Source organism: Prionailurus viverrinus, chromosome A1 (assembly GCF_022837055.1).
Source record: "Prionailurus viverrinus isolate Anna chromosome A1, UM_Priviv_1.0, whole genome shotgun sequence".
Lineage (NCBI taxonomy): Eukaryota > Metazoa > Chordata > Mammalia > Carnivora > Felidae > Prionailurus > Prionailurus viverrinus.
In genome coordinates, this window is record NC_062561.1 from 67,849,758 (window position 1) to 67,871,933 (window position 22,176).

General features: G+C 42.4%; 1 protein-coding gene across 4 annotated transcripts in view; it reads right to left on the reverse strand.

Moving 5' to 3' along the window:
• Window positions 1-133: 133 nt before the first annotated feature.
• DZIP1 (DAZ interacting zinc finger protein 1) overlaps window positions 134-22,176 on the reverse strand; it is a 56,309-nt gene continuing 34,266 nt past the window's right edge. For 3 of the 4 annotated variants that reach the window (XM_047869620.1, XM_047869614.1, XM_047869636.1), the window contains 10 exons: window positions 21,061-21,117; window positions 15,931-15,990; window positions 10,057-10,199; window positions 9,438-9,600; window positions 9,006-9,135; window positions 8,089-8,142; window positions 6,235-6,428; window positions 4,402-4,532; window positions 3,009-3,183; window positions 134-1,194 (listed from right to left, as the gene is read on the reverse strand). In XM_047869620.1, the coding sequence (XP_047725576.1) occupies window positions 1,118-1,194; window positions 3,009-3,183; window positions 4,402-4,532; window positions 6,235-6,428; window positions 8,089-8,142; window positions 9,006-9,135; window positions 9,438-9,600; window positions 10,057-10,199; window positions 15,931-15,990; window positions 21,061-21,117 (1,184 nt within the window). In that variant the 3' untranslated portion in view covers window positions 134-1,117. The remainder of the gene's footprint in view (window positions 1,195-3,008; window positions 3,184-4,401; window positions 4,533-6,234; window positions 6,429-8,088; window positions 8,143-9,005; window positions 9,136-9,437; window positions 9,601-10,056; window positions 10,200-15,930; window positions 15,991-21,060; window positions 21,118-22,176) is intronic. The other variant, XM_047869628.1, reaches the window with a different exon arrangement.

The window sequence follows — 22,176 nt, forward strand, 5'->3', positions numbered from 1 at the left end:
GCATAATAAATTGTTGTGACTTTAGATTAGGCTGTTGTGGCACAGCTAACAGGGCAAGCCTAACCCCCCGCCCCCCCATAAAGTAAGTTTAGCTCAGAACTGTCTTTAATGAGTAACTCAGCCACAGTCACAGTGATGTAATGGAGGCCTTTACTTAAAAGGTTGGCAAATTGAAAAAGACATCCAAAACCCAACAGACCATTAGTTAAAATGTTACCTTTTTTTTGGAAACAAGAGTACATGTAGTACCACAAAGTACAAAAAATGCAAAAAACAGTTTATATGAACTTTGCGACCATTGACAATTGTTAAGAACAGAACTAATAGCTTTGAGGTATTTTATAATATGGGTTGGGCATTTGAAAAAAGGGGGGAAAAACCCTACATACACATGTGAATTCAGTAATGACCCAATCTTTTCATATTCTAATAAATTGACGTTTAAAACAGCTACATTTTATTCATAAAATATCCAAGGTAAAGGTTATACTGCAGAAATGGTGTTTAAAGTTCTAAAATAATTGTTTAATAACAACATGCTTACAATGGCTCAAAGCTGAGTCTGGAACAGGTACTTCTGGAAAATGTATTTAGTGTGGGCCTAGCTATATTTTTATAATTCTAGACTTACTTCTATGTGAAAAATAACCAGTCTACTCGTAAGATTTCACTGATTCCACTAATTCAGTTTTAAGCATACTAAGAGAATTTTATAATAAATCACTTCCAGTGTGACAATGTATATAAGAAAGGTATTTAAAAAAAAAGCTTTAATTCGAACCCAAACTGGCTATAAGTTTTAAAAAAATTCACTTAAAAATTAGTCGAAAAAATGCGCTTAAACACTAGAGTACCGCTCCGAAGAGAAAACTTTTTATGACTTCAATGACACATTATTTTTAAGCAGCAGAAGTCTTAAACACCTTTGTATGCTTCGAAATACTGTTGACAGTTTTTGTTTTCAATACTGAATTAGGTGCCGTTAAAGAGACCCTTGTTCTTTGAATCCGCTTCCTTGTTCTTGTGGGAAATACCGTAGGGCAGGAGCGTTAAGGATCCTGTGGGCAGATTACTGAAATCCTGTTGGCGTCTGGACCTTCTGACTCCGGGGCTGTAGTCACACATCTGAAGAGTCACTCCAATCAGTCACAGTTACTAAGCTGCTTTTCAACGTGCTTGATTCATCTTGAAGTCCTGTGGGGGGAGGAAGAGGAGGCCTGAGTGATCAAACCAGCACATTGAGGAGCCTGTAAAACTCCGAAACTTGGGTGTCTGAGTCTGTTCACCCATCCGCAGGCCCCAGCGTCCGCAGGCTGTGGAGGAGGCTGGGTGCAGTCTGGCCACGGAATGGCCACGTCTCCAGGACACCTCACTGGACCCCTGCGTGGAGGCTTCCACTCAGCATCTCTCCTTCCCTGCATTCAGCACAGGGTCTGGATCCTGACTGTGCTCGATAATGTTTTGTCACTGTTACGGACTCTGAGTAGTAGGTGTAAAGAAAGCAGAATCAAATTATAATAAGCCAAGTAGGAATTAAATGGTGGGAAAAAAAAAAAAAGGATTTTCTAGGGGACGTGGGCTTCAATATGATGTTAAGAAGTGTGCTGAGCCACCAAAATAGTGTGGTGCAGAGATTTCCACTTGAGTGTCCTTTAGACATCTTTTCTTTGAGGGGCGTGAGGTCATGCCATGGGGAGAAGAGAAAGGGAAGGTATTCAGAGCATCCTCTCGGTCTCGTGTGCATACAGTTACTGTAATGTACACGGTCGTCAGGTTGTGACTGTCAGAATCAACCTTCAGACAGCACAGGCCACCTGGTGATGGGCACGGTGTGGCAGTATAGGCACGGCTCACACCCTGGAGGAGAGAAAAGTTGACTTGAAGGGCGGACATGGCAATGGCTCCTCTTGGCATCTTACAGAGTGAGGTGGCAAGAGATCTTGCTGAAAATGGAAAGGACAAAGGGAGAGGTCTGCATGTATTAAAGCTACCAATAGGGGCCTGAAGACCCTGAAGAGGGGTCATGAGAGGTGTAGTAAGGGGAGAAAATGAGCCAGACCCCCGCCTGTCTTAGCAGGACACCAACAGTTAACGTCTACAGGTGTTGAGTCTGGATACTAGCGTGACCCACTACTCAGATGTGGGGGAACTCGAGGTAACGTAGGAGGTGAGGGGCACACAGAGGAGCCCTTCTGTGACCCTTGGCTTTCACCATGGGCAGAATTTCTTTGATTAAAAAATACACAGATTACATTTTATAATTTTAAAAATTAAACATACATTGAGACTTAAGTTCCCGGACTTAGCCAGATGCTAGGTCTCATCCAAGAACAATGTCACCTCAGGGTTTCATTTGTAATTCATCCCACTGGCTACGATGTTGCAAGAGAAATCTTTCTTCAAAGAAAATAAAAACATTTGATGTGTGAGCAGATTAATTCAGGAAGACTGCCAGAAGAATGGCCCCACTCAGGTGTGTGATCAGAAATTCTCATTTTCTGCGAGGCATCTGCATGAAGCATGAATATCTGTATGGGCGTTCTCAAAAATAATGTTAAAATTAAAGTAATAAAATTAAAATCCAAAGATTAGGCCCAAATTAAATAAATATATACAGATCAGATGTTGTGCACATTTAGTCCTTTTTAAAATAACATAAAGCTGGGGCGCCTGGGTGGCGCAGTCGGTTAAGCGTCTGACTTCAGCCAGGTCACGATCTCGCGGTCCGGGAGTTCGAGCCCCGCGTCAGGCTCTGGGCTGATGGCTCGGAACCTGGAGCCTGTTTCTGATTCTGTGTCTCGCTCTCTCTCTGCCCCTCCCCCGTTCATGCTCTGTCTCTCTCTGTCCCAAAAATAAACGTTGAAAAAAAAATTAAAAAAAAAATAAAATAACATAAAGCATCGATACTTGTATGATATATTAATTAAGTTTAATTAGATATTTATAAGGAAGAAACACAAATAATTAGAAAGTGGACCAAGCTCCTGTAAGACGTTAAAGCAGCAAACCTTCTCCCTTTGGCCCCTGGAGATTAGATGCAACCCAGGCATTTGGCACTTGAGTAGAATTTGGCTCATTCTTCAAAGGTAGAGGTTCCTTCTGTTCTTGCCCAGTTTTTTTCCCTAAAGATTTTTCTTCCTCTAAGGATGATATGTCCCAGTCTTCATCGTCCACATCTGTGCACTAAAAGAAAAGGAGAGTAATGAACGTTTCATAAAGACGCGGTCCATGTTAGCGCCCCTTGGTCGTTCTGTTGGCTAGACTGAGCTGCTGACACAGAATGACTTGAATTTGGGGAATCTCGGAGGATTGCCCATCTGGTCATTTCTGGAAGGGAATGAAACGAACTTGGAAAGCTGTGTTTTGAAAGCAGACAGAACCACCTCTTTTATTGTTTTTGTTCTTTGTTTTTTGTTTTGCCATGGAAATGTAGGTTTCCTACCTCCTCTACCAACCATGAGTTTCCAAAATCCCAGAAACACTACGTTGTAGTAGCAAAGTAAGGGTGCTCCCCAGGTAGGAACTAGGCAGGGTCTGGGGCTCTTCCCTCTGTGATAATTTGACACTGAACTGCAGGAGACGTCACACAAGGGCCCTGCAGAAAAGGCCCCGACTGAAGGAGCACACATGTCTACTGCCCCTTTTCTAAGGAAGACACATTAGCTTTCTCTTGCTTGAGTGATACGTTTTGTCACTTTTGGCTTGTACAACACAAATAACACTACTAAAAGTAGTTTGACAAAATGCTCTGGGTCCCTAGATGGGCAGGAGAAGAGTTAAATCTAAGCAAGCAGTGACTTGGAAGGCCCACTGGAAGACCCAGTCGGCACAGATGAGCGGTGCCCGGAAATACAACAGGGGCCCTCCATCCACAGAAACACTTCCGGTGTCCTGGCGTTGGGACCTCGGAATGTGTCAGGGCCTCTCCTCCCTTCAGGGAGAAGAGCTTGGGCTCTGCCCTCAGATCTCTGATGCATTTCTCCACCAATGCCAGCTCCCAAGTGGGGCCAGACCTCGACAAGTCCCCATTTTACGGTCAGGTCATGCCGCCGACTCGGATCTGAGGCCCCAGGTTCTAGTCAGTCACACGTTTCTGTGTACAAACCGCCTAACACCTGCAAGTGTCAAGCCCGGATGTGTGACAGGCATTTGAAAACCTGTAGAACTTGATAAGCACATGTTGCCTTATTACCAGTTAGCACCCCAGTATCTTTGATTCTCTACAGAATGGAAAGAAAGGCAAGATGGCAAGTGAGATAAGGTAAAAGTCTCAACCTCTGGCTACACCAAGTAACTAGGTTTGTTTAATATTTCACTACAGAAAGAACATACAATTAGTAAGGATAACCCATTAAAAGATGAATTTCTCTGTGTATGTCTAGCAAGCAAAAGTGATTTCACCTTCAGGTCTTCTTTCAATTCTTTCTTGATGAACGCCTCAGCAACATTAATCCCACCAAAAGGCTTGTTCACACTTCCGTGATTTGAAACCGTCTTTTCAACTTTTTCAGTCAGCGTTTTAATGGAGGTTCCTATGTGACCAACAGGAAATAGGTACAGTTAAAAAAAAAAAATCATTATCTACATTTGGTTCCGAAATAACTTTACAGGTGAATTTGAAAAAATGTAAGCTTTGCAAAAAATCATATTTATTAAATTAAAATCAATTGATATATTTTGGGCATTGACAGAAAGTTACATTAATGCCCTTATAATAATCCATTTTAAAAAGATCATGATCCCCTAGACTAGAAGTAATAACGTTTTCATTTTATTTATTTATTTATTTATTTTTTCAACGTTTATTTATTTTTGGGACAGAGAGAGACAGAGCATGAACGGGGGAGGGGCAGAGAGAGAGCGAGACACAGAATCGGAAACAGGCTCCAGGCTCTGAGCCATCAGCCCAGAGCCCGACGCGGGGCTCGAACTCCCGGACCGCGAGATCATGACCTGGCTGAAGTCGGCCGCTTAACCGACTGCGCCACCCAGGCGCCCCAAGTTTTCATTTTAAATCAAAGAAGGATGGTTTCATTCAAGTTGTGGTCAGAAACGTTCATTTCGGGGCGCCTGGGTGGCGCAGTCGTTTAAGCGTCTGGCTTCGGCTCAGGTGGTGATCCCGCAGTTTGTGGGTTTGAGCCCCGAGTCGGATTCTGTGCTGACAGCTCAGAGCCTGGAACCTGCTTTGGATTCTGCGCCTCCCTCTCTCTCTGCCCCTCCCCCACTCACACTCTGTCTTTCTCTCCTTCAAAAATAAATAAACATTAAAAAAAAAAAAGAAATGTTCATTTCAGCAAGGTAGTCTGTATAAGTGGAATATTCATGTGGGTATTTTCAAAAACAGTATTAACTGTTTTGAAATTAATTATATTTTACATAATTATATGTACATATATAAATTGTATACAATACGATAAATTAATATCTGAGGTGTTTGAAATATATAATGTTTAAACTGCATTAAGCAGAACTTCTTTTTTAAGAAATGACCCTTATGCCCCACTTCTCTTCAAATTATCAGCAGTCCTACACTTGGCTTTTCTGCTCCTCTAGAACTGCCCCACCCGAAGGCAGCAAGGTGCATAAGAACAGCCATTCTTACAGGCACCCAGTGTATGGGCTGAGTTGTATCCCTCCATGTGCATATGTTGATGTCCTGACCCCCTATATCAGAACGTGATCTTATTTTGAGATAAGGCCTTTAAAGGGGTAATCAAATTAAAGTGAGGTCATTAGGGGGCGGGGCATAATCCAGTATGACTCGTGTCCTTATAAAAACGAGACAGACACAAAGATAGACGAACAGGGGCAAGGTGATGTGATGAGACACAGGGACCAGACGGCCATTGGCAAGCCAAGGCCAAAGGCTCACACCAGATCTTTCCCTTGTGGCCCTCACAAAGAACCAACCTTGCCACCCTTGATTTTGGCCTTCCAGCTTCTGGAACGGAGACAAGAAATTTGTTCAAAGCCACAAGGCGTGTAGCACTTTGTTCCTAAAGCCCTAGGAAACTGACACACTTCGGTATCCCCAGCTCCCTCCTCGCCTTCCACTTGCACATCAGTGAGTTGCCGTGCCCTGTCCGTCTTCCTTTGGCAACAGTAGCTTTTGGATTAGCCCCATCCTTCCTGTGAGCACTTTCCCAGCTCAGACTCCCGGTGCTTTGTGCCCCTAGTTAGGAACCACTGTCCTAAACGAAATTTCCTAAAGGATTTTCAATGACAACAGCTCACCTGTGGGCTTGGGAGAAATATCGGAGTCCTCGATATCACTACCCTCGGTCCAGTCAGTGTCACTTTTGACAGTGTTCTTTCCAAAGCTACTCTTGTTGCTTTTGGATGACTGCACGAGAAGTAAGTCTGGGGATGCGCATGCCTGGATGAGGTCCTCACCATCCAACTCTTCCTCTGAACTGAAGGGCGGCGTCCTAAACAAATGAAAACCCAAACGGCATTGTTTTCACATTTCAGGATTTACAATGATTCAGGATTTTCGGTCACTTCACATTACAGGATATGCCTTTTAAAATAGCATTCTATTTTAAAGTGAGAAGTTCAGAGTAGTGTTTGTTCATTTAAGAATATTCTTGGAGCACTTAGGGCTCCTGGGTGGCTCAGTCGGGTAAGTGTCTAACTCTTGATTTCGGCTCAGGTAATGATCCCAGCATCATGGGATCAAGTCCCGCGTGGGGCTCCATGCTAAGCGTGGAATCTGCTTAAGACTCTCTCTCTCCTGGGGTGCCTGGGGGCTCACTGGGTTAAGTGTTTGACTCTTGATTTCAACTCAGGTCATGGTCTCACAGGCTCATGAGAGCCCAAGCTGAGCTTTGCACTGACAGCATTGGACTCTGCTGGGTATCCTCTCTCTCCCTCTCTCTCTGCCCCTCCCCCATGCTCACTCTCAAAATAAATAAATAAACATTAAAAAATAAAAGATTCCCTCTCTCCCTCTGCCCCTCCCCTTCTCTCTCTCTCTCAAAAAAAATATTCTTTGAGCATTTAAATTCCAGACAATGTTGTTATACCACATCCCATGAAATAAGGCTCTTCCTATGAGATTATGTACATGAAGAGTGCTTTTGAAGGGTAAATCATTTTTATTGCCTCTACTATATTTATACTGTCTCTAACTATATAAGTTAAATATATATTTATATAGTTTATATATATAGTTTATATATAACTATATGTGATTATTATATATATATTTATATATAGTTTATGTATATAGTTTATATATATATTTATATATAGTTTATATATATATATATAGTTTATATTGTCTCTACTATATATACACAATGCCTCAAGAAGAGATATTTATAGTATTACTATCTCCAGAAAAACTTGATGATAAATTTCAGTTATGATAAAATTAAATTTACTTATAAATACTCAAATTTATATTTAAATTATATTCCCTTAAATATAAATTATAAGTAAAATAACAAAACTAAAAACCATTATTAGGTAAAAACAAAAATATACCTATAATTTATTATGCCCCCATGAACTGCCAAGCACTGAGGCAAACCCTTTTCATGTATTAATTTGTAGTAGAACTATCCTGTGAAAAAGGCAGCATCATCCCATTGAACAGATAAGAAAACAGGCTTAAACAGGTTAACTACTGAATCAGTGGCACACAGCTTATGAGTAACTCAGCTAGGATTCTTAGTATCCCGAGAGGGCCGAAGACAGTAAGGTCTAGGGCCATTCCTGATTTCCACAAGGAGCGAGAAGACTGCAATATCATCTGACTGTGCTACCAAGAATCCAGCCGCTAAAAGTTGACATCATCCATTTAATTCTTTGTGCTTATTGAAAACTACTGGACACTGAGGGGAGTAACGGAAATGACTCAGGGCGGTCTCACTTCTTAGTGGAGGTCAAGATGTGATAAGTGCTACTGACTTACATAAAATCTGGTAAAGAAACAAAGACATGTCATAAAAGAGTAACAAATCAATTACGATGTTTAATCATTAGGGCTTTAGTTAATCACAGTGCACACACCAATTTACGATAAAAGGAACGTTCAGTGAAAAGAATTTTTTAAATGGCTGCTCCCCGCTCCCAAGTACTCACGTAAGAGTTGAAGACTTTTTGGGAAAATGATCTTCTGTGATATTTTTCTTAATTCTAAAAAACAACAGAAAACGATTTCTAAACGGCATGGACCAATAACATAATTTAATGTAAATTTCTATGGGATTGGTGATTGTGGCTTTGAACGTATGTTAACGAGGATCAGCAGCAACGGGAGGAGCTGTACTGTGCCCATGACAGGCCGGGAGGAGCTGTACTGTGACTCTTGGCTGAGTCAAACCTTGTTGTGGCGTGAGTGTGTGTCCCCCTAATATCTGTGTGTGGAACCCCTAACCCCCAATGTGATGCTCTCAGAAGAAGGGGTCTTTGGGAGGTAATTAGGTTTATCTGAGGTCATGAGGGTGGGGGCCCCCATAAATGAATTAGTGTCCTTTTTAAAAAGAGGAAGAGGGATCAGTCCTCTCTCTGCCTGCCATGGGAGGACACAGTGAGAAAAAAGGGAAAAAAAGGCGTCTGTCTGCAAGCCTGGAAGCGAGCTGCCACCAGAACCCGACCATACTGCATGCTGATTTCAGACTTCCAATCTCCAGAAGCGTGAGAAAACATATCGCTGTTCTTTAAAGCCACCCAGTCTATCAGGGGTGCCTGGGTGGCTCGGTCGATTGAGCGTCCGACTTTGGCTCAGGTCATGATTTCGCAGTTCATGAGTTCAAGCCCTGCATCGGGCTCCGTGCTCACAGCCTGGAGCCTGGAGCCTGCTTTGGATTCTGTGTCTCCCTCTCTCTCTGCTCCTCCCCGGCTTGTGCTCTGTCTCTGTCTCTCTCTCTCAAAAATAAACAAACATTTAAAAAAAAAAAAAACTTTTAAAGCCACCCAGTCTATGGTATTTTGTTATGGCAGCCCAAGCTGACTAGGACAAACATTAATACAAAAATTTTAGCGTTAAAAATACTCACTTGGGAACAGATGTCCTATCAGTGAAAACAGGTCTTTGCCTAATCAGTTGTCTGCTTTTGGGAGGAAGTTGCACTGCCTTGGGTATTTCTCCAGTTGAGAGGGTATCCATTTGAGAAGCGCCATACTTATCTGGAATAGTAGTATCATTCATGAATCTCCATTGCCTTGATGATCAGTGAGTGAAGAAGAAAATACCACAATACTGTCTACACTGGCAGTTGAAACCAACAAACTCGTCTCTTGGGTCTAGAGTCCACACCACAGGCAATTTTTAATATAAAAATAAAATCCGAGACCCAACATATAAATGGTTCATTGGTATTAGACTTGCCAGTCAAGTTCTAGAGTTTGTGAGACATTTAAAATTATGAAAGATAACTGGATGTCGCTCCTATGTGCAGAAATGCAATGGCAGTCAGTTACGGGCTTACCTGAGGACAGTAAGTTTCTCTCCTCGATTTTACAGCTGACCTCACGTTCAAGGAATTCTCGAATTTGCTGAATGTTAGGTATTTGTCTTTCTCGCTCATGTCTTGCTGATTCCACAGTTCTTAGCACTCTACTGAAGTGATCACTTGAAATACCACGTATATCCTGAAGAGATGAACCGTTAACCGAATTATCCTGGCATGTTCTTCATTTCATGAACATTTGTTAGCACAAACTATGCCAACCTTTTGTCTTTATGGCTGCGTGTGAGGTAAGAGGATGCCCTAACATACCACAACATGCTATTCTGACCTCGAAAGGCACTCCCAGCGCAGTGGGACAGGGGATGTGTGAATGACTCTACATGATTGGTTAGCGGTGAGAGGCTGTCGAGTGCCAGGACTGAATGCACAGACGTGTGTGTGTGTGTGTGTGTGTGTGTGTGTGTGTGTGTGTCTGTCTCTGTCTGTCTGACTAACCAACAATACAAGGTGGGCCATCAGGACAGAATGAATCCACAAGGACAGAACAGACATGCCTTCTTCTCTTCTCTGATCTCTTCCCATTGAGAAAGCAAAATAAAGCACAACCAACAAATGTTCCTGAAATGAATGAGCTTACCGCATTAATCCCCAAGGTTTCCAGTTTCTCCAGCAAACTCTGCTCCAACATGTTTCTGATTTCCTTATTGAGGGAGGGGTTACCCTTCAAAGCTTTCCTTAAATGTATCTTGTGGTTATTTAATTTCTGTTCATTCTCCCTTCCTGAAATAAGGTTTACAAAATGTGTTAAAAAAATTAAATATTCCTGAACTGAAGTGTATTATGCTAAGTGAAAATAAGTCAGAGAACAGCAAGTATCATATGATTTCACTCACATGTGGAATTTAAGAAACAAAACAGACTGAACATAGGGAAAGGGAAGGAAAAATAAGATAAAAACAGAGTGGGAGGCAAACCATGAGACTCTTAAATACAGAGAACAAACTGAGGGTTGCTGGAGGCGATGGGGGTGGGTGGAGGATGGGCTAAATGGATGATGGACGGTAAGGAGGGCCCTTGTGATGAGCACTGGCTGTTATATGTATGTGATGAATCACTAGATTCAACTCCTGAAAGCAATACTACATTGTATCTTAACGAACTTGGATTTAAATTTTAAAAAGAAAAGAAAAGAAAAAAGAAAAGAGAAGAAAAAAGAAAAATACATAAAATCCCTAAGCAGAAAATGGCAAAACACCACTTTTAAACAGCAAGCATTTTGTAATAGTTTTTGGGTCATTTGGTCATTCAAGCACAATATATAATGCTGAAGTATCACAACTTTCAAAACTATCTTAAGTTTGCTTTAAAACTTCAGTGTCTTGGGGTGCCTGGGTGGCTCAGTCGGTTGGGCATCTGACTTTGGCTCAGGTCATGATCTTGCAGTTTGTGGGTTCAAGCCCTGCGTCGGGCTCTGTGCTGACAGCTCAGAGCCTGGAGCCTGCTTCGGATTCTGTATCTCCCTCTCTTTCTGCCCCCCCTGCCCCCCCCCCACTCTCTCTCTTCTTCAAAAATAAATAAACATTAAAAAAAACTTCAGTGTCTTTAGGGGTGCCTGTGTGTCTCAGTCAGTTAAGTGGCTGGCTCTTGTTTCTGTCTCAGGTCATGGTCTCACAGTTCATGGGTTCAAGCCCCATGTCTAGCTCTGCACTAACAGGTGCAGAGCCTGCTTGGGATTCTCCCTCTCCCTCTTTCTCTGCCCCTCCCACTTAACTGAATTATAACTAGATAAATAATGCAAGAGAAATGTCTCTATAGAAGCACAGTAGAAAAAATAAATTCTTTAGAAGTTCGATGGTTTATCCTAAAATTATTTTGCTACTTTCTGAAGAATTCATCTGTCTTAAATTCAGTTAGAATTTATGTATCATTTTATGAAGAAGCCCAGTTTACATTAAATAATTAAGTTTTTATTTAATAAATTCGGTAGAAGTTTATACAAAATTTCAAAACATGAAAATTATAATCCCTCCCAAACTATTTACCAAAATGAAAAAGAGGTTAATACAGGTCTTGGGAGAAGTATATTCTGTTTAAAAGAGCCTTTCTAATTAAAAGCAAAGAAAAAACAATAGGCCATATTCTAGCTTTTCCTTCCCACTAAAAAATGTCTACTTCAAGAGCATTTGGAGAAGGGGCATATCTACATGACCCTGAACTGAGTCCGATGTCAAAGGAGCTGAGAATTTGATGCAAGAGGCCTCACAGTGGGCTGTTCAGACCCTTAGTGAATGTCCCAAGCCAGATCTGAGAGAACACGTCACCAGTGCTATCATTTTGGAGTCTATTCTCCAAACAGGGGTGTTTCACCCAACAAGGGTAGCACCAGATGCCAGCATCTAGTGAGTCTGGGGCTCCAGGAGCTCCAGATACACCCATTCTTCCCTCCCCCACCTCAGTCCATGGGAAGTGTAGGGACCCACGGCACTCAGATTGACAGAAGACCCTCAACAAAACGCTCTGTGGTTCAGATGTTCTCTAAACCTTAGTGCGATTCCAGCAGGTAAAGAATATTTCTGCTCATTAATAACTGGTTCTGCTGAGGGCAAAATCAGTCAAATGATGATATGTACATTAAATAGAAGGAAAGGTCCTGCATGATAATGCTTTGCTATACTTTGGTACTGCGGCTTGCTAAACTGAAATTATGAAATTTTGTAAGATTATTAATACAAGTCAGAAGTAATCTCAAATTTTATATTCTCAGCATTCATGCTGTTTTCCCACCAATGTTTTCCCGTATTCTGGGGCCACCTTAAAAAAAAAAAAAAAAAAAAAAAAGCACTTCTGGGACGCCTGGGTGGCTCACTCAGTTGGTTAAGCGGTTAAGCGTTTGACTTCAGCTCAAATCATAATCTCACAGTCTGGTCTGTGAATTGGAGCCCAGTGTTGGGCTCTGTGCTGACAGCTCAGAACCTGGAGCCTGTTTCAGATACTGTGTCTCCCTCTCTCTCTGCCCCTCCCCCACTCACATTCTTTCTCTTTCTCTCTCTCTCTCTCTCTCTCTCTCTCCCTCTTTCAAAAATAAACAAACAAAAAAGCACTTCTGTCCTAGGAATGGATAACGCATCAAAATCCAGAGATAATGCACCAAAATCCAGCTGCAGCCATGGCCGTGTTGTTGGCTTTGGCTGCTAGTTGGCCATCAAGTGCACAAATATCTAGGGCTAAAATGAGAAGAGGTACCAAGAGATGACCTGGGAGTCATGGTGCTACCACTGAAACAGACACACCTCTTGCCCTGTTTACACAAAGGTAATTTTGGGGTCAGTATCCAGGATATAAAAGGAACTGAAGACAAGCACAGCCAGAGAGGCTCCAGGCTCTGTCTGCTCCAGGACTGGGGTCAAGTGAACTGAATTTGTTTGCTGATTGGTCTGGGTTCATTCTCAACCCTGATGACAAATTCATTCTGATGACCGAGTTTCCCAAAATGACTGCAGATTAAACATTTCCCTCTGTCCTCAAATTCACTTTATATGTTGATGCTTGCTTTGGATTATTCATTTATGAATAATTAGAAACCTCTTGGTAGGAAGGACTCTCAGAAGGCTGGAGCTGGCCGATAAGAAGCAAAAGAAAGAATATAGAATGAACAGGAGAAAAAACAAAGTTTTTATGTAAAGGTGGAATTAATCACTTGAAAGCCAATCACAGCTGAAGACTTTAATTAAAGCACATACCGTTCACAAGATCAGTAAGACAAAACTTTCTAAGGATCAGCATTTCCTCTCATTAAAAAATTTAAAACGGGGCGCCTGGGTGGCGCAGTCGGTTAAGCGTCTGACTTCAGCCAGGTCACGATCTCGCGGTCCGTGGGTTCGAGCCCCGCGTCGGGCTCTGGGCTGATGGCTCAGAGCCTGGAGCCTGTTTCCGATTCTGTGTCTCCCTCTCTCTCTGCCCCTCCCTCGTTCATGCTCTGTCTCTCTCTGTCCCAAAAATAAATAAACGTTGAAGAAAAAAATTTAAAAAAAAAAAATTTAAGGCATGGGGTGCCTGGGTCAGTCGGTTAAGCATCTGACGTTAGGTCAGGTCATGATCTCACCGTTTGTGAGTTGAAGCCACGCGTCGGGCTCTGTGCTGACACCTGGGAGCCTGGATCCTGCTTTAGATTCTGTGTCTCCCTCTCTCTCTGTCCCTACTTCTCCCTCTCTCTCACAAAAATAAACATTAAAAAAAATTTTTTAAAATGTAAAGCATACCCAGGTAGGTGGCCAGTGGATAACAGCCCACACAAATGATCAGTTATATCAGACTAATGACACAGCATTCATGGTGAGCAAATAATTGCAGTGCAAAGCAAACAGTAAAAAAAAAACCAAAACAGAATTTCCGAGTCGGAAGGGACTTCATCATCTAGTAATTAATTGTCTCATTTTTCACCTGAAGACACTAAAAACAGATAGGTAAAGAGACTACTCCAAGGGCACCCTGCCAGTCCTGGACCAGCCTGCCTCTCTCACTTCATTCCTTGCATTAAACTATGGAACGCAGAACACCTGGACTTTAGTTCCAGCCCCGTCACTAATGAAGCCCAACAGCTTGGAGCAAGCTCCCGATCCCCCTGTGTTTCGAGGTTCTGAACAATAAAACGGCCCCTGAGAGCCCTCCTGGCCCTCACATCCTAACGTCCTATAGGACAGCAAGATCAAATATGCCTCTCTGGGACTGTCAAAAAAGTATGGACACAGAAATAGTCATGCATGCCTTACTTCTTGGTAACAGCCACAGCGCTTTGCAAACAAACCACTGCCAAAATTTAGCTGCACAGATATCATCGCAAAATGTTAGCACAGCTGAGGAATTTATTGATGGCAATTAATCTGCTGGCCCCATGGAAGCATTGGAAGGATTCATTGGGTCCCTGGCTTCTGTAACAGTGTGCTTGGGACTCAGGGCTTTCTGGTGGTCTCCAGCCCTTTCCTATGTCCCACTAGAGCTGTGTCTGAATGCAGTCGAGGGTGGCAAAGATTATTTTCTTTCCCAGTCTGGTTCCTTGCATGTGGCAACACAACCAATGACGGTGTTTGCCGCCCAAACTCACCCCCTACATGGTCTGGGTAGAGAATTTTAAAAGAAACAGAGGCAGAAGGGTGCAGTGGGAGGAAGCAGGGCCCCAAGTGATGGTGGACAAAGCAGGACTCCTCTTGGAACCTAGCTGACTCGTTTTTTAAATGAGTGTGAACCATATGATTTGGGGCTCCTGTTTAAAAATTTTGGACCCTTTCTATGAACCTCCTGATGCATTACATAGATTCTTCACAGAATAAGATATTTTGTGTTCCAGACATCAGTAAATGACATGGAGGAGGGAGAAAGCATGTTATTTGAAAGCAAATTGAAAATACACATTGCATAGATTTTATAGATGTGCCTGGTTTAGTCACTTCTCAATTTCTAAACAATTTGGAAAAAGTTGTCTAGATAACACAGAAGAAGTTATAACAACTATTAAGAATTTGCAAATTGGAATATATAATTTTAATTCTTGGGGCGGCTGGGTGGCTCAAGTCTGTTAAACCTCCAACGTCAGCTCAGGTCATGATCTCATATTTCGTGAGTTCAAGCCCTGTGTTGGGCTCTGTGCTGACAGCTCAGAGCCTGGAGCCTGCTTCAGATTCTGTGTCTCCCTCTCTCTCTCCCCCTCCCCCACTTGTGCTTTCTCTCTCTCTCTCTCTCTCTCTCTCTCTCTCTCTCAAAAATAAAGATTAAAAATTTTTTTAATAAAAATTTTAATTCTCTAACACAAATGGCAAGGCCAGAATCTATATACATATTAACCATTTGCTTTCTCCTGAAGAGGTGATAAATGGTCAAGCATTATCACTGTTAAGGAGAAAATGATGATAAACAGATTCAGATGTAATGGTGTTAGGATCTACAAGTCTGGCATAGAAAATACTCTTAATAATGTGGAACATTTTTCATAAACTTCAAAATTAATGGACAGAAAGTGATTTTGAGAACTGCCAAATGAATAAGCAACAATTGCTCTAATTATCTCCCCAAACCTTGAACAGCTCCCAAATTTGCCCACACAGATATTATTCTGCACCTAAATATTCTACATTGAGAGCTTAAACGTTACGATTTTCTTGCTATTAAAATCATTTTGAAATGGGTACTTCACCCACTCCTTTCCCAGATCCAGGGTGTGAGAAATACCTACTGTGCGACAAATATTTTTGTTATCATCGGGCACACGACTGACACAAAAATGTCTTACTCAGATGCTAAGAACGCAGGAACGCAGGGGAAAGAAAATATAACAGCATGTTAAAGGAGTAAGATGACAGATTACTACAGATAGACTGAAAGCATAATCTCCAAACCTAAATGTCTTCCCTACTTTTGATACGGTGTGACAAAAACCACTGGATCGGATTCAAGGCTTGCGTTTTGGCATCTAAGTAGACTCTGGGCAGGTAGGACCCCTGATGGAGCCCTTGGTTACCTTTTTCTTCCTCTGAAAGCTCTTCTATTGGTTCCAGTATGTGCGATGGGAATGCCTGTTCTATCGATGAGGAAAAATAAGAACAGTACAAACAGGACAACAGCAAAGTAAAATTAGTTTCCTTGCAAACAACTTTGAGACCTATATAGTTCCGCAGTATTTTAATCATGCCCCAAATAGCAGGATTCGCTGGGGGAAAATATATGGAGGCAGTCAGTTAAAGCTGGTCACTTTTTCGTGGTATCTTCTCTTTCCACGTCTTTTCCATCAAGTCCCCTCTCAGGAAATTATATTTTCAAGTAATTACACCCAGTTTCTCACTCAGCAACCTCGTGCCTGATGCGATTCTTTTAAGGCACAAGGACACAACTGCAAAAGGTCGTCTTCACTTATCCACACCACCCCCCAAATACTTTCCTTATAAGGTATTTTGATAGGGTGGCTAAAGAGAAAATTAATGAAGGGATTTCAGTTCGAAAAATAAAACTATTTGAAAATGCCCAAGGCTCTGGGATTCCCACTTGTCACTAGCCCCGGGGCCTTTAAGTGGGAGGACCGGGATGGTGGAGGACGGGTGGCCCGAGGGGCAGTGGGAGGACTAAGACCCTGTCCTTATATGCCTCTGTGTCCCCAAACCACGGTTCAACACCTGCTTCCACTCCGGGAAAGCCACCAGGGCAAGGCTGCGGACAGACTGCACGTGAAGGCAGGCTGTTCCCAATCCCACCCCAGAACAGAGCCCGGGGGGGCGGTGCGGGGGGGTGCGGAGATGAGGCCTCCTGGTGACTGTGCAATAGGAAACCCAAGGTAGCACAGATAAAGCTAAATGCCATCCCATCAACAGAGGGAAAGTTCCTTCCTGGGGAAGGTCAGGTTTGGGCGTCAGGCAGTCAGGTTTCAGACACGGGATAAAATGCAAACAGAGATCTAGCTTAGGAAGTGCGTGCTTCACTCGTCTTCAGCTTGGAGACTGCCACAGGGACCTCCCCAGGGAGCTCTCCACCTGCACCCACAGGGCCGAGGCCATTTCATTCCACCACCTGACCCCAGAGTGGGTGACCTTGAGGGTAGTAACTGCCAATTACTGAGAGCCCACCAGCTTGTCGGGCACAGATCTATGTGCTTTGCACAGATTCCCTCAGATTTAATACCCCCTACTCTGATGTTCTAGATTTAATTTGCTGAAGGGTACTTCTGGTACTCTGTTTTAGGCCTCTACAAACATATGCACACACATACAGGGATACACAAATAAATACATATATGTTATACTTAAGTATATATAAATAGTCTCTTACAGCTTATTCAGCAACCAAGTCAACCTATCTAACGTTGACTGGGAGAAATGCATTTTAAACTACCTTCCAATGAACTTCTGGAACACAGCCCAGCAAATAGTAGTCTGCTTTAATTTTGAAACATGAACATGATCACACAAAGAAGCATTTAATTACATCCATGGACCACGGCTGCTGAACATTAGAAATGTGCGTTCGAATTTGTCATTCACAGCAAGATTTTAAAGTCATATAAATAAAGAAAAAATCCTGTAATTATGTGTGGCGATGGATGTTAACTAGACCCTGTGGTGATCATTTCACAATATATACAATTACCAAATCATTATGTTGTACACCTGATACGTGTTATAGATCAATTTTATCTCAGTAAAATATTAAAAAAATTAAAAGGTAAAGTTACACAAATAGACTATTTACTAGTTTGAACTGCTGAAAGTAGGGATTTTTAGGAGGAGAGCTAATTTCAATTTTTAAAGTCACATGGTATATATTTTATTATACTTTATGAAAATGACAAAAATAAAGTTATGAGGAAAATCTCCCTAAAATCTCCCCAAACCATCGTATGCATATTTATTATCATTGTATTACAGAGATCATCTTAGGACTTACTTCTCTGGAGTCAGGATAAATCTTCAAAACTGTGACCTTTGCTGCTGTGGGGCAGAGGACAGGGTTCTAGGGGAGGGAAGCCAGGCTCCTACAATAAAGCAAGTGAGGCCTACCAGACCCCAGCTCCCTAAACTAGCAGACTGATGTCCAAGTGTGAAGAGAAGGGCCTGCCATTCTTATGCGTTATAAGCCACAGGTCCAGCCTCCAAACGACCCAGTTCCTGCCCTGGTTTGAGATCTCTATCCAGGGTGAGAGCTGAAGTCTCTCCCCTGTGAACGCTCCAGAGGCTTCCAGAAAAATTGTTATGTCAGTCTCCTACCATAACCTCCAGAAGACAGACTCTTAGATCTCTATCCAGCCCTTTGGCACTTGTTGGCCGCACCCCAGAAGCTAACGTTTGGCCAGGGCTTGCTCACTGGCTCCTGTTCCAAAGGTCCTGCTTCACCTGATCCTCACCACAGACCACCAAAGTAGCCATTACTACTCTCCCCATTTGTCAGGCAGGGAAACCCAAACCTACGGCTTCCTGAGTCAACTATGAATCCAGACTGTCTGCTTCCCTTCAAAGTCTAGGCTCTTGGCCATGAAGCCATGTGCCTTCCCACTGGCAATGGCTGCATCTGTCTCCCAGAGTCCTCTAAATGGCACGGTCTCCGTGAGCTCATCGTGTTCTTAACCCTTCCCTCATCCTCACCTGAACCATCTGCACCTGTACCTTTCCACCAGTTCCCGGGAATGGCTGGTATGTCTGCTCCCTCTTGTTTCAAAACCTCAACCCCAATTCCTAGGTGAAGAATCTCCTGTAGACCACTACTCGAGTCCCAGCTGGTCTCTCCAGCTCCTCTGATTCTTCGAATACACTCTGGTCAGGCTAAGCTTCCGCAAGCTTAGCCCTCCAAGTCTGCCACACCCAGCCTCAAGAACATTCATAAGCTACATAATGTCATAAGAACGGCCTGAATAGCTATAGTCTGGCACACGGCGCTTGCCATGAACAGTCTCAACCAACCTTACTTCCTTCAAATCTCTTCTGCATACTCTATGCTCAGCCAAATAATTCATCTGCACCATTAATTCACATCTAGTGCATTCCTGTTACCTTTTGCTTCTATTTTTTGCTTTGTCTTGGCTGAAAGGAGTGGCCTACACCCCTGCCTCCTCTCTGGGACAGCCCACATCTTGTAACTGATCGCTCGATCCAGGAAAATTCTGAACTGCCCATCCCAGCTCTAAAGCCCCCGGTGAGATCTGACGAGGCCTCCACTGCAGCTGTATCTGGGTTCAGCATCCCCTTCCACCCACGTCTTCTCTCACGGGAGTTGTCCAAGAGCACTGCCCAATAACCTCCCACCTGCAGATCTCCAACCTAAGACAGTGAGTAATCATGACATTTCTCACAGTAAAGAACCTCATCAAGCTCTGAGATGGAAAAGGAAAGACTGAGACGTAATCGGGCTAAATAATGTTATGCAATACAGACTTACTCTCCCTGCCCCCTCCCCCACCCCTACCGCTGGGGACACTGCCATGGCTGGGGGTGGGGGGCAGGTCAGTGGGCCCCCGTACTAGCCTCCTCCTTGCTCCTGCCCATTGAGATGCTCACAAATCAGCTCAGATCCCAATCCAAAGACTGCAGGCCTCATGCCAGGTCTGGCTGGCATTTAAAACTAGCATTTTAATCCCAGCAGATGCCAACAAGGGGGCATGGCTGGTTCATGCAGTCCAGCTCCAATCAGGGCAAAGTCCATAAGGAACACAGTGCTTTGAAACTGATGGATTTGTCAGGACTCTTGAATTAACTCCAGACAGCTTACTTACTTACTTACTTACTTACTTACATACTTACTATAGAGGTCCAAAATACTAACCATACTTACTATAGCGGTGCCAAAAATATTTATATTTTTTGTTTTAACAAAGAAAATGTAGACCTCAGACACTGTCACACAAAAGGCTAACGATAACAAACTAACAAAAGACAGAAGAAGAAACTATAGCACGCTGTGAAAGTACAGAGAAGCAGTCAGCAATGCATTATAAAAATCAACCCTGAAAAAGAAGGCAAGACAGAGATTTTAGACCCAAGATAAAGAATACGAGTAGAGAGCAATTGCCAGGGGAAATTTTCTTGTCTATTCAATATTAAAGCAAATTTACATAGATGCAACATACATTTTATCTCTTTTACTGGCCCAGAGGGAGAAAACCTGAGTGTTCTATAAACACTTGCCAATAATAACACCCACTAAGTAGGGAATTTATGCATCACATAGTGTGAACACATATGCTCAAGGGTATTGATCTTCCTGAAATGACCTTCGGAAAAAAAAAGTGAGGGGCAATAAACACTTCATGAGTCCATCAGTGAGCAAAGAGATAATTACCAAAGGCCACGATTGTATGAACCACAACACTTCTGAAGACACAAAGTCTGATATGACTGACCATGGATTTAAGTCTAACTAAAATGCAATGAAGTAATCATTTACATTCCAGAAGCATTTGTAGATAACAGAAAAAAGCTGATCCCTCTCCCATTTTAATTCAGTTAATACACAGGTGACCACAGGAAAACAATGTACTAAAAACATGCTTGCAAAGACTGTAAACACTTTAATAGTATAAAAATAAAATATGGCTACAAAAATTCACCCTATCTATTGGATCGTGTGATTAACAATTATCATCCTTGTGCCCCTGGTCCAAGAACGGACTCCTGGCAGTGATTTCCACCAGTGGTTCCTACTTTTCCCTTTGGTTTCCGTCACATGTCTTTTCTAGATTTTTCCAACCAATCGCTGAAACTGTTTGTTTAAAAAAGGTGATTTGCTGCCACACTGAAAGTTACAAAAACAGTCACACATGCCCTGTGGCACGTGCTGGTTGGCTGGTCTAGTAGAAAATCACCTTCTTACCCAACACCTACTACTTTCCACCCGAAATCACACATAATCAAAGTACTACTCAAAGTTAAAAATCTCTGCTTGTGAGTCCAACAACATATACAGGTTTTACTTTATGACTTTAGTAGGTATATTCACAGTTTACGATAATATTACATATGAAGGCTGCAGTTTTATTAACTGTTTTCCATTTGCTAAAACGTCTTCTCTTTTGTTTTGCATAATTACCCCCACAGAAGCACTTTTAGTTAATAAGTTCTCTGACTCAGGGCAGAAACTGCACATAAAATGCTGAGACTTGGCTGAAACTTACCGTGTGCCATTGTTAGACTTGATTTAGCATCCAAAGTCTGTGGCGCTGAGGCAGTCACTGAAACAGCACAAACAGAGAAAGCTCACAGGCTCCCGTAACAAAAGCATAAGCATCTCAACTTGATGATAATCAAGCACTCCTCCAATAAGTCAAGATATATATAAATCCTAAGGGACAAATGTTTCAGGTGACAGTCACCAGCTAACCTAAACCAATTCTCTGTAACAGCTTTATTGAAATGCGGTTTGCCCTTTGAAAATACAGAATTCAGTGGTGTTTAGTGAACTCAGAGTTGTACAGCCATAACCACTACCTAATGTTAGAACATTTTCATCACACGTGCCCAAACATCCATTAGCCACGACTCCCCATTTCTTCCTACCCATGGTCCCTGACAAGCACTGATCTACTTTCCGTCTCTGTGGATTTGCCTCATTTCAGGGCATTTCATATAAAATGGACTCAAACATTGTGGTCCTTTGTAAATGGCTTCTTTCACTTAACACCACATTTTCAAAGTTCATCTATGTTGCACAGAGCATGTTAGCATCAGCCAATTCCACTGTATGGACTGACCACATTTTATATATCTATTCATTAGATGATGGGCATTTGGGTGTTTCTACTTTTTGGCTGTTGTGAATAATGCTGGTATGAACGTTCATGTACAATAAATCAATTTTAAAAATCCAATCACTGGGCTGGAACACATTGTGAGAAGGCATTAATTCAGTCAAAGCCTTTAGAGAGAAGTCTGATTCAAGTAAGACGAAATGCTCTCTACTTTTAAAATATCATCAGAAAATTAGATTCCACAGCCTCCCTTCCAATATTTGACAATTCTTACCTGAGGTTCCTCTCTGGACTATGTATTTGTCTGTTAGTTTTCTCTTCCACTAGCTTATTACGATAGACCTTTAATTCTAATCCTACTCTGAAAAATACTGGCCACAAACCTTAGCTTCCTCCATGGGCATACATTTTTGTCTTTACAACGGCCACTGGTGAAAGTGGTCAACTCCTAGCTGTGTGTAAATTACACACACAGACCCTAGAAACAAGACCCTGAAAGCCATTTGCAACTTTCATAATCTAGATCAAGGTTTGCAAAAGTAA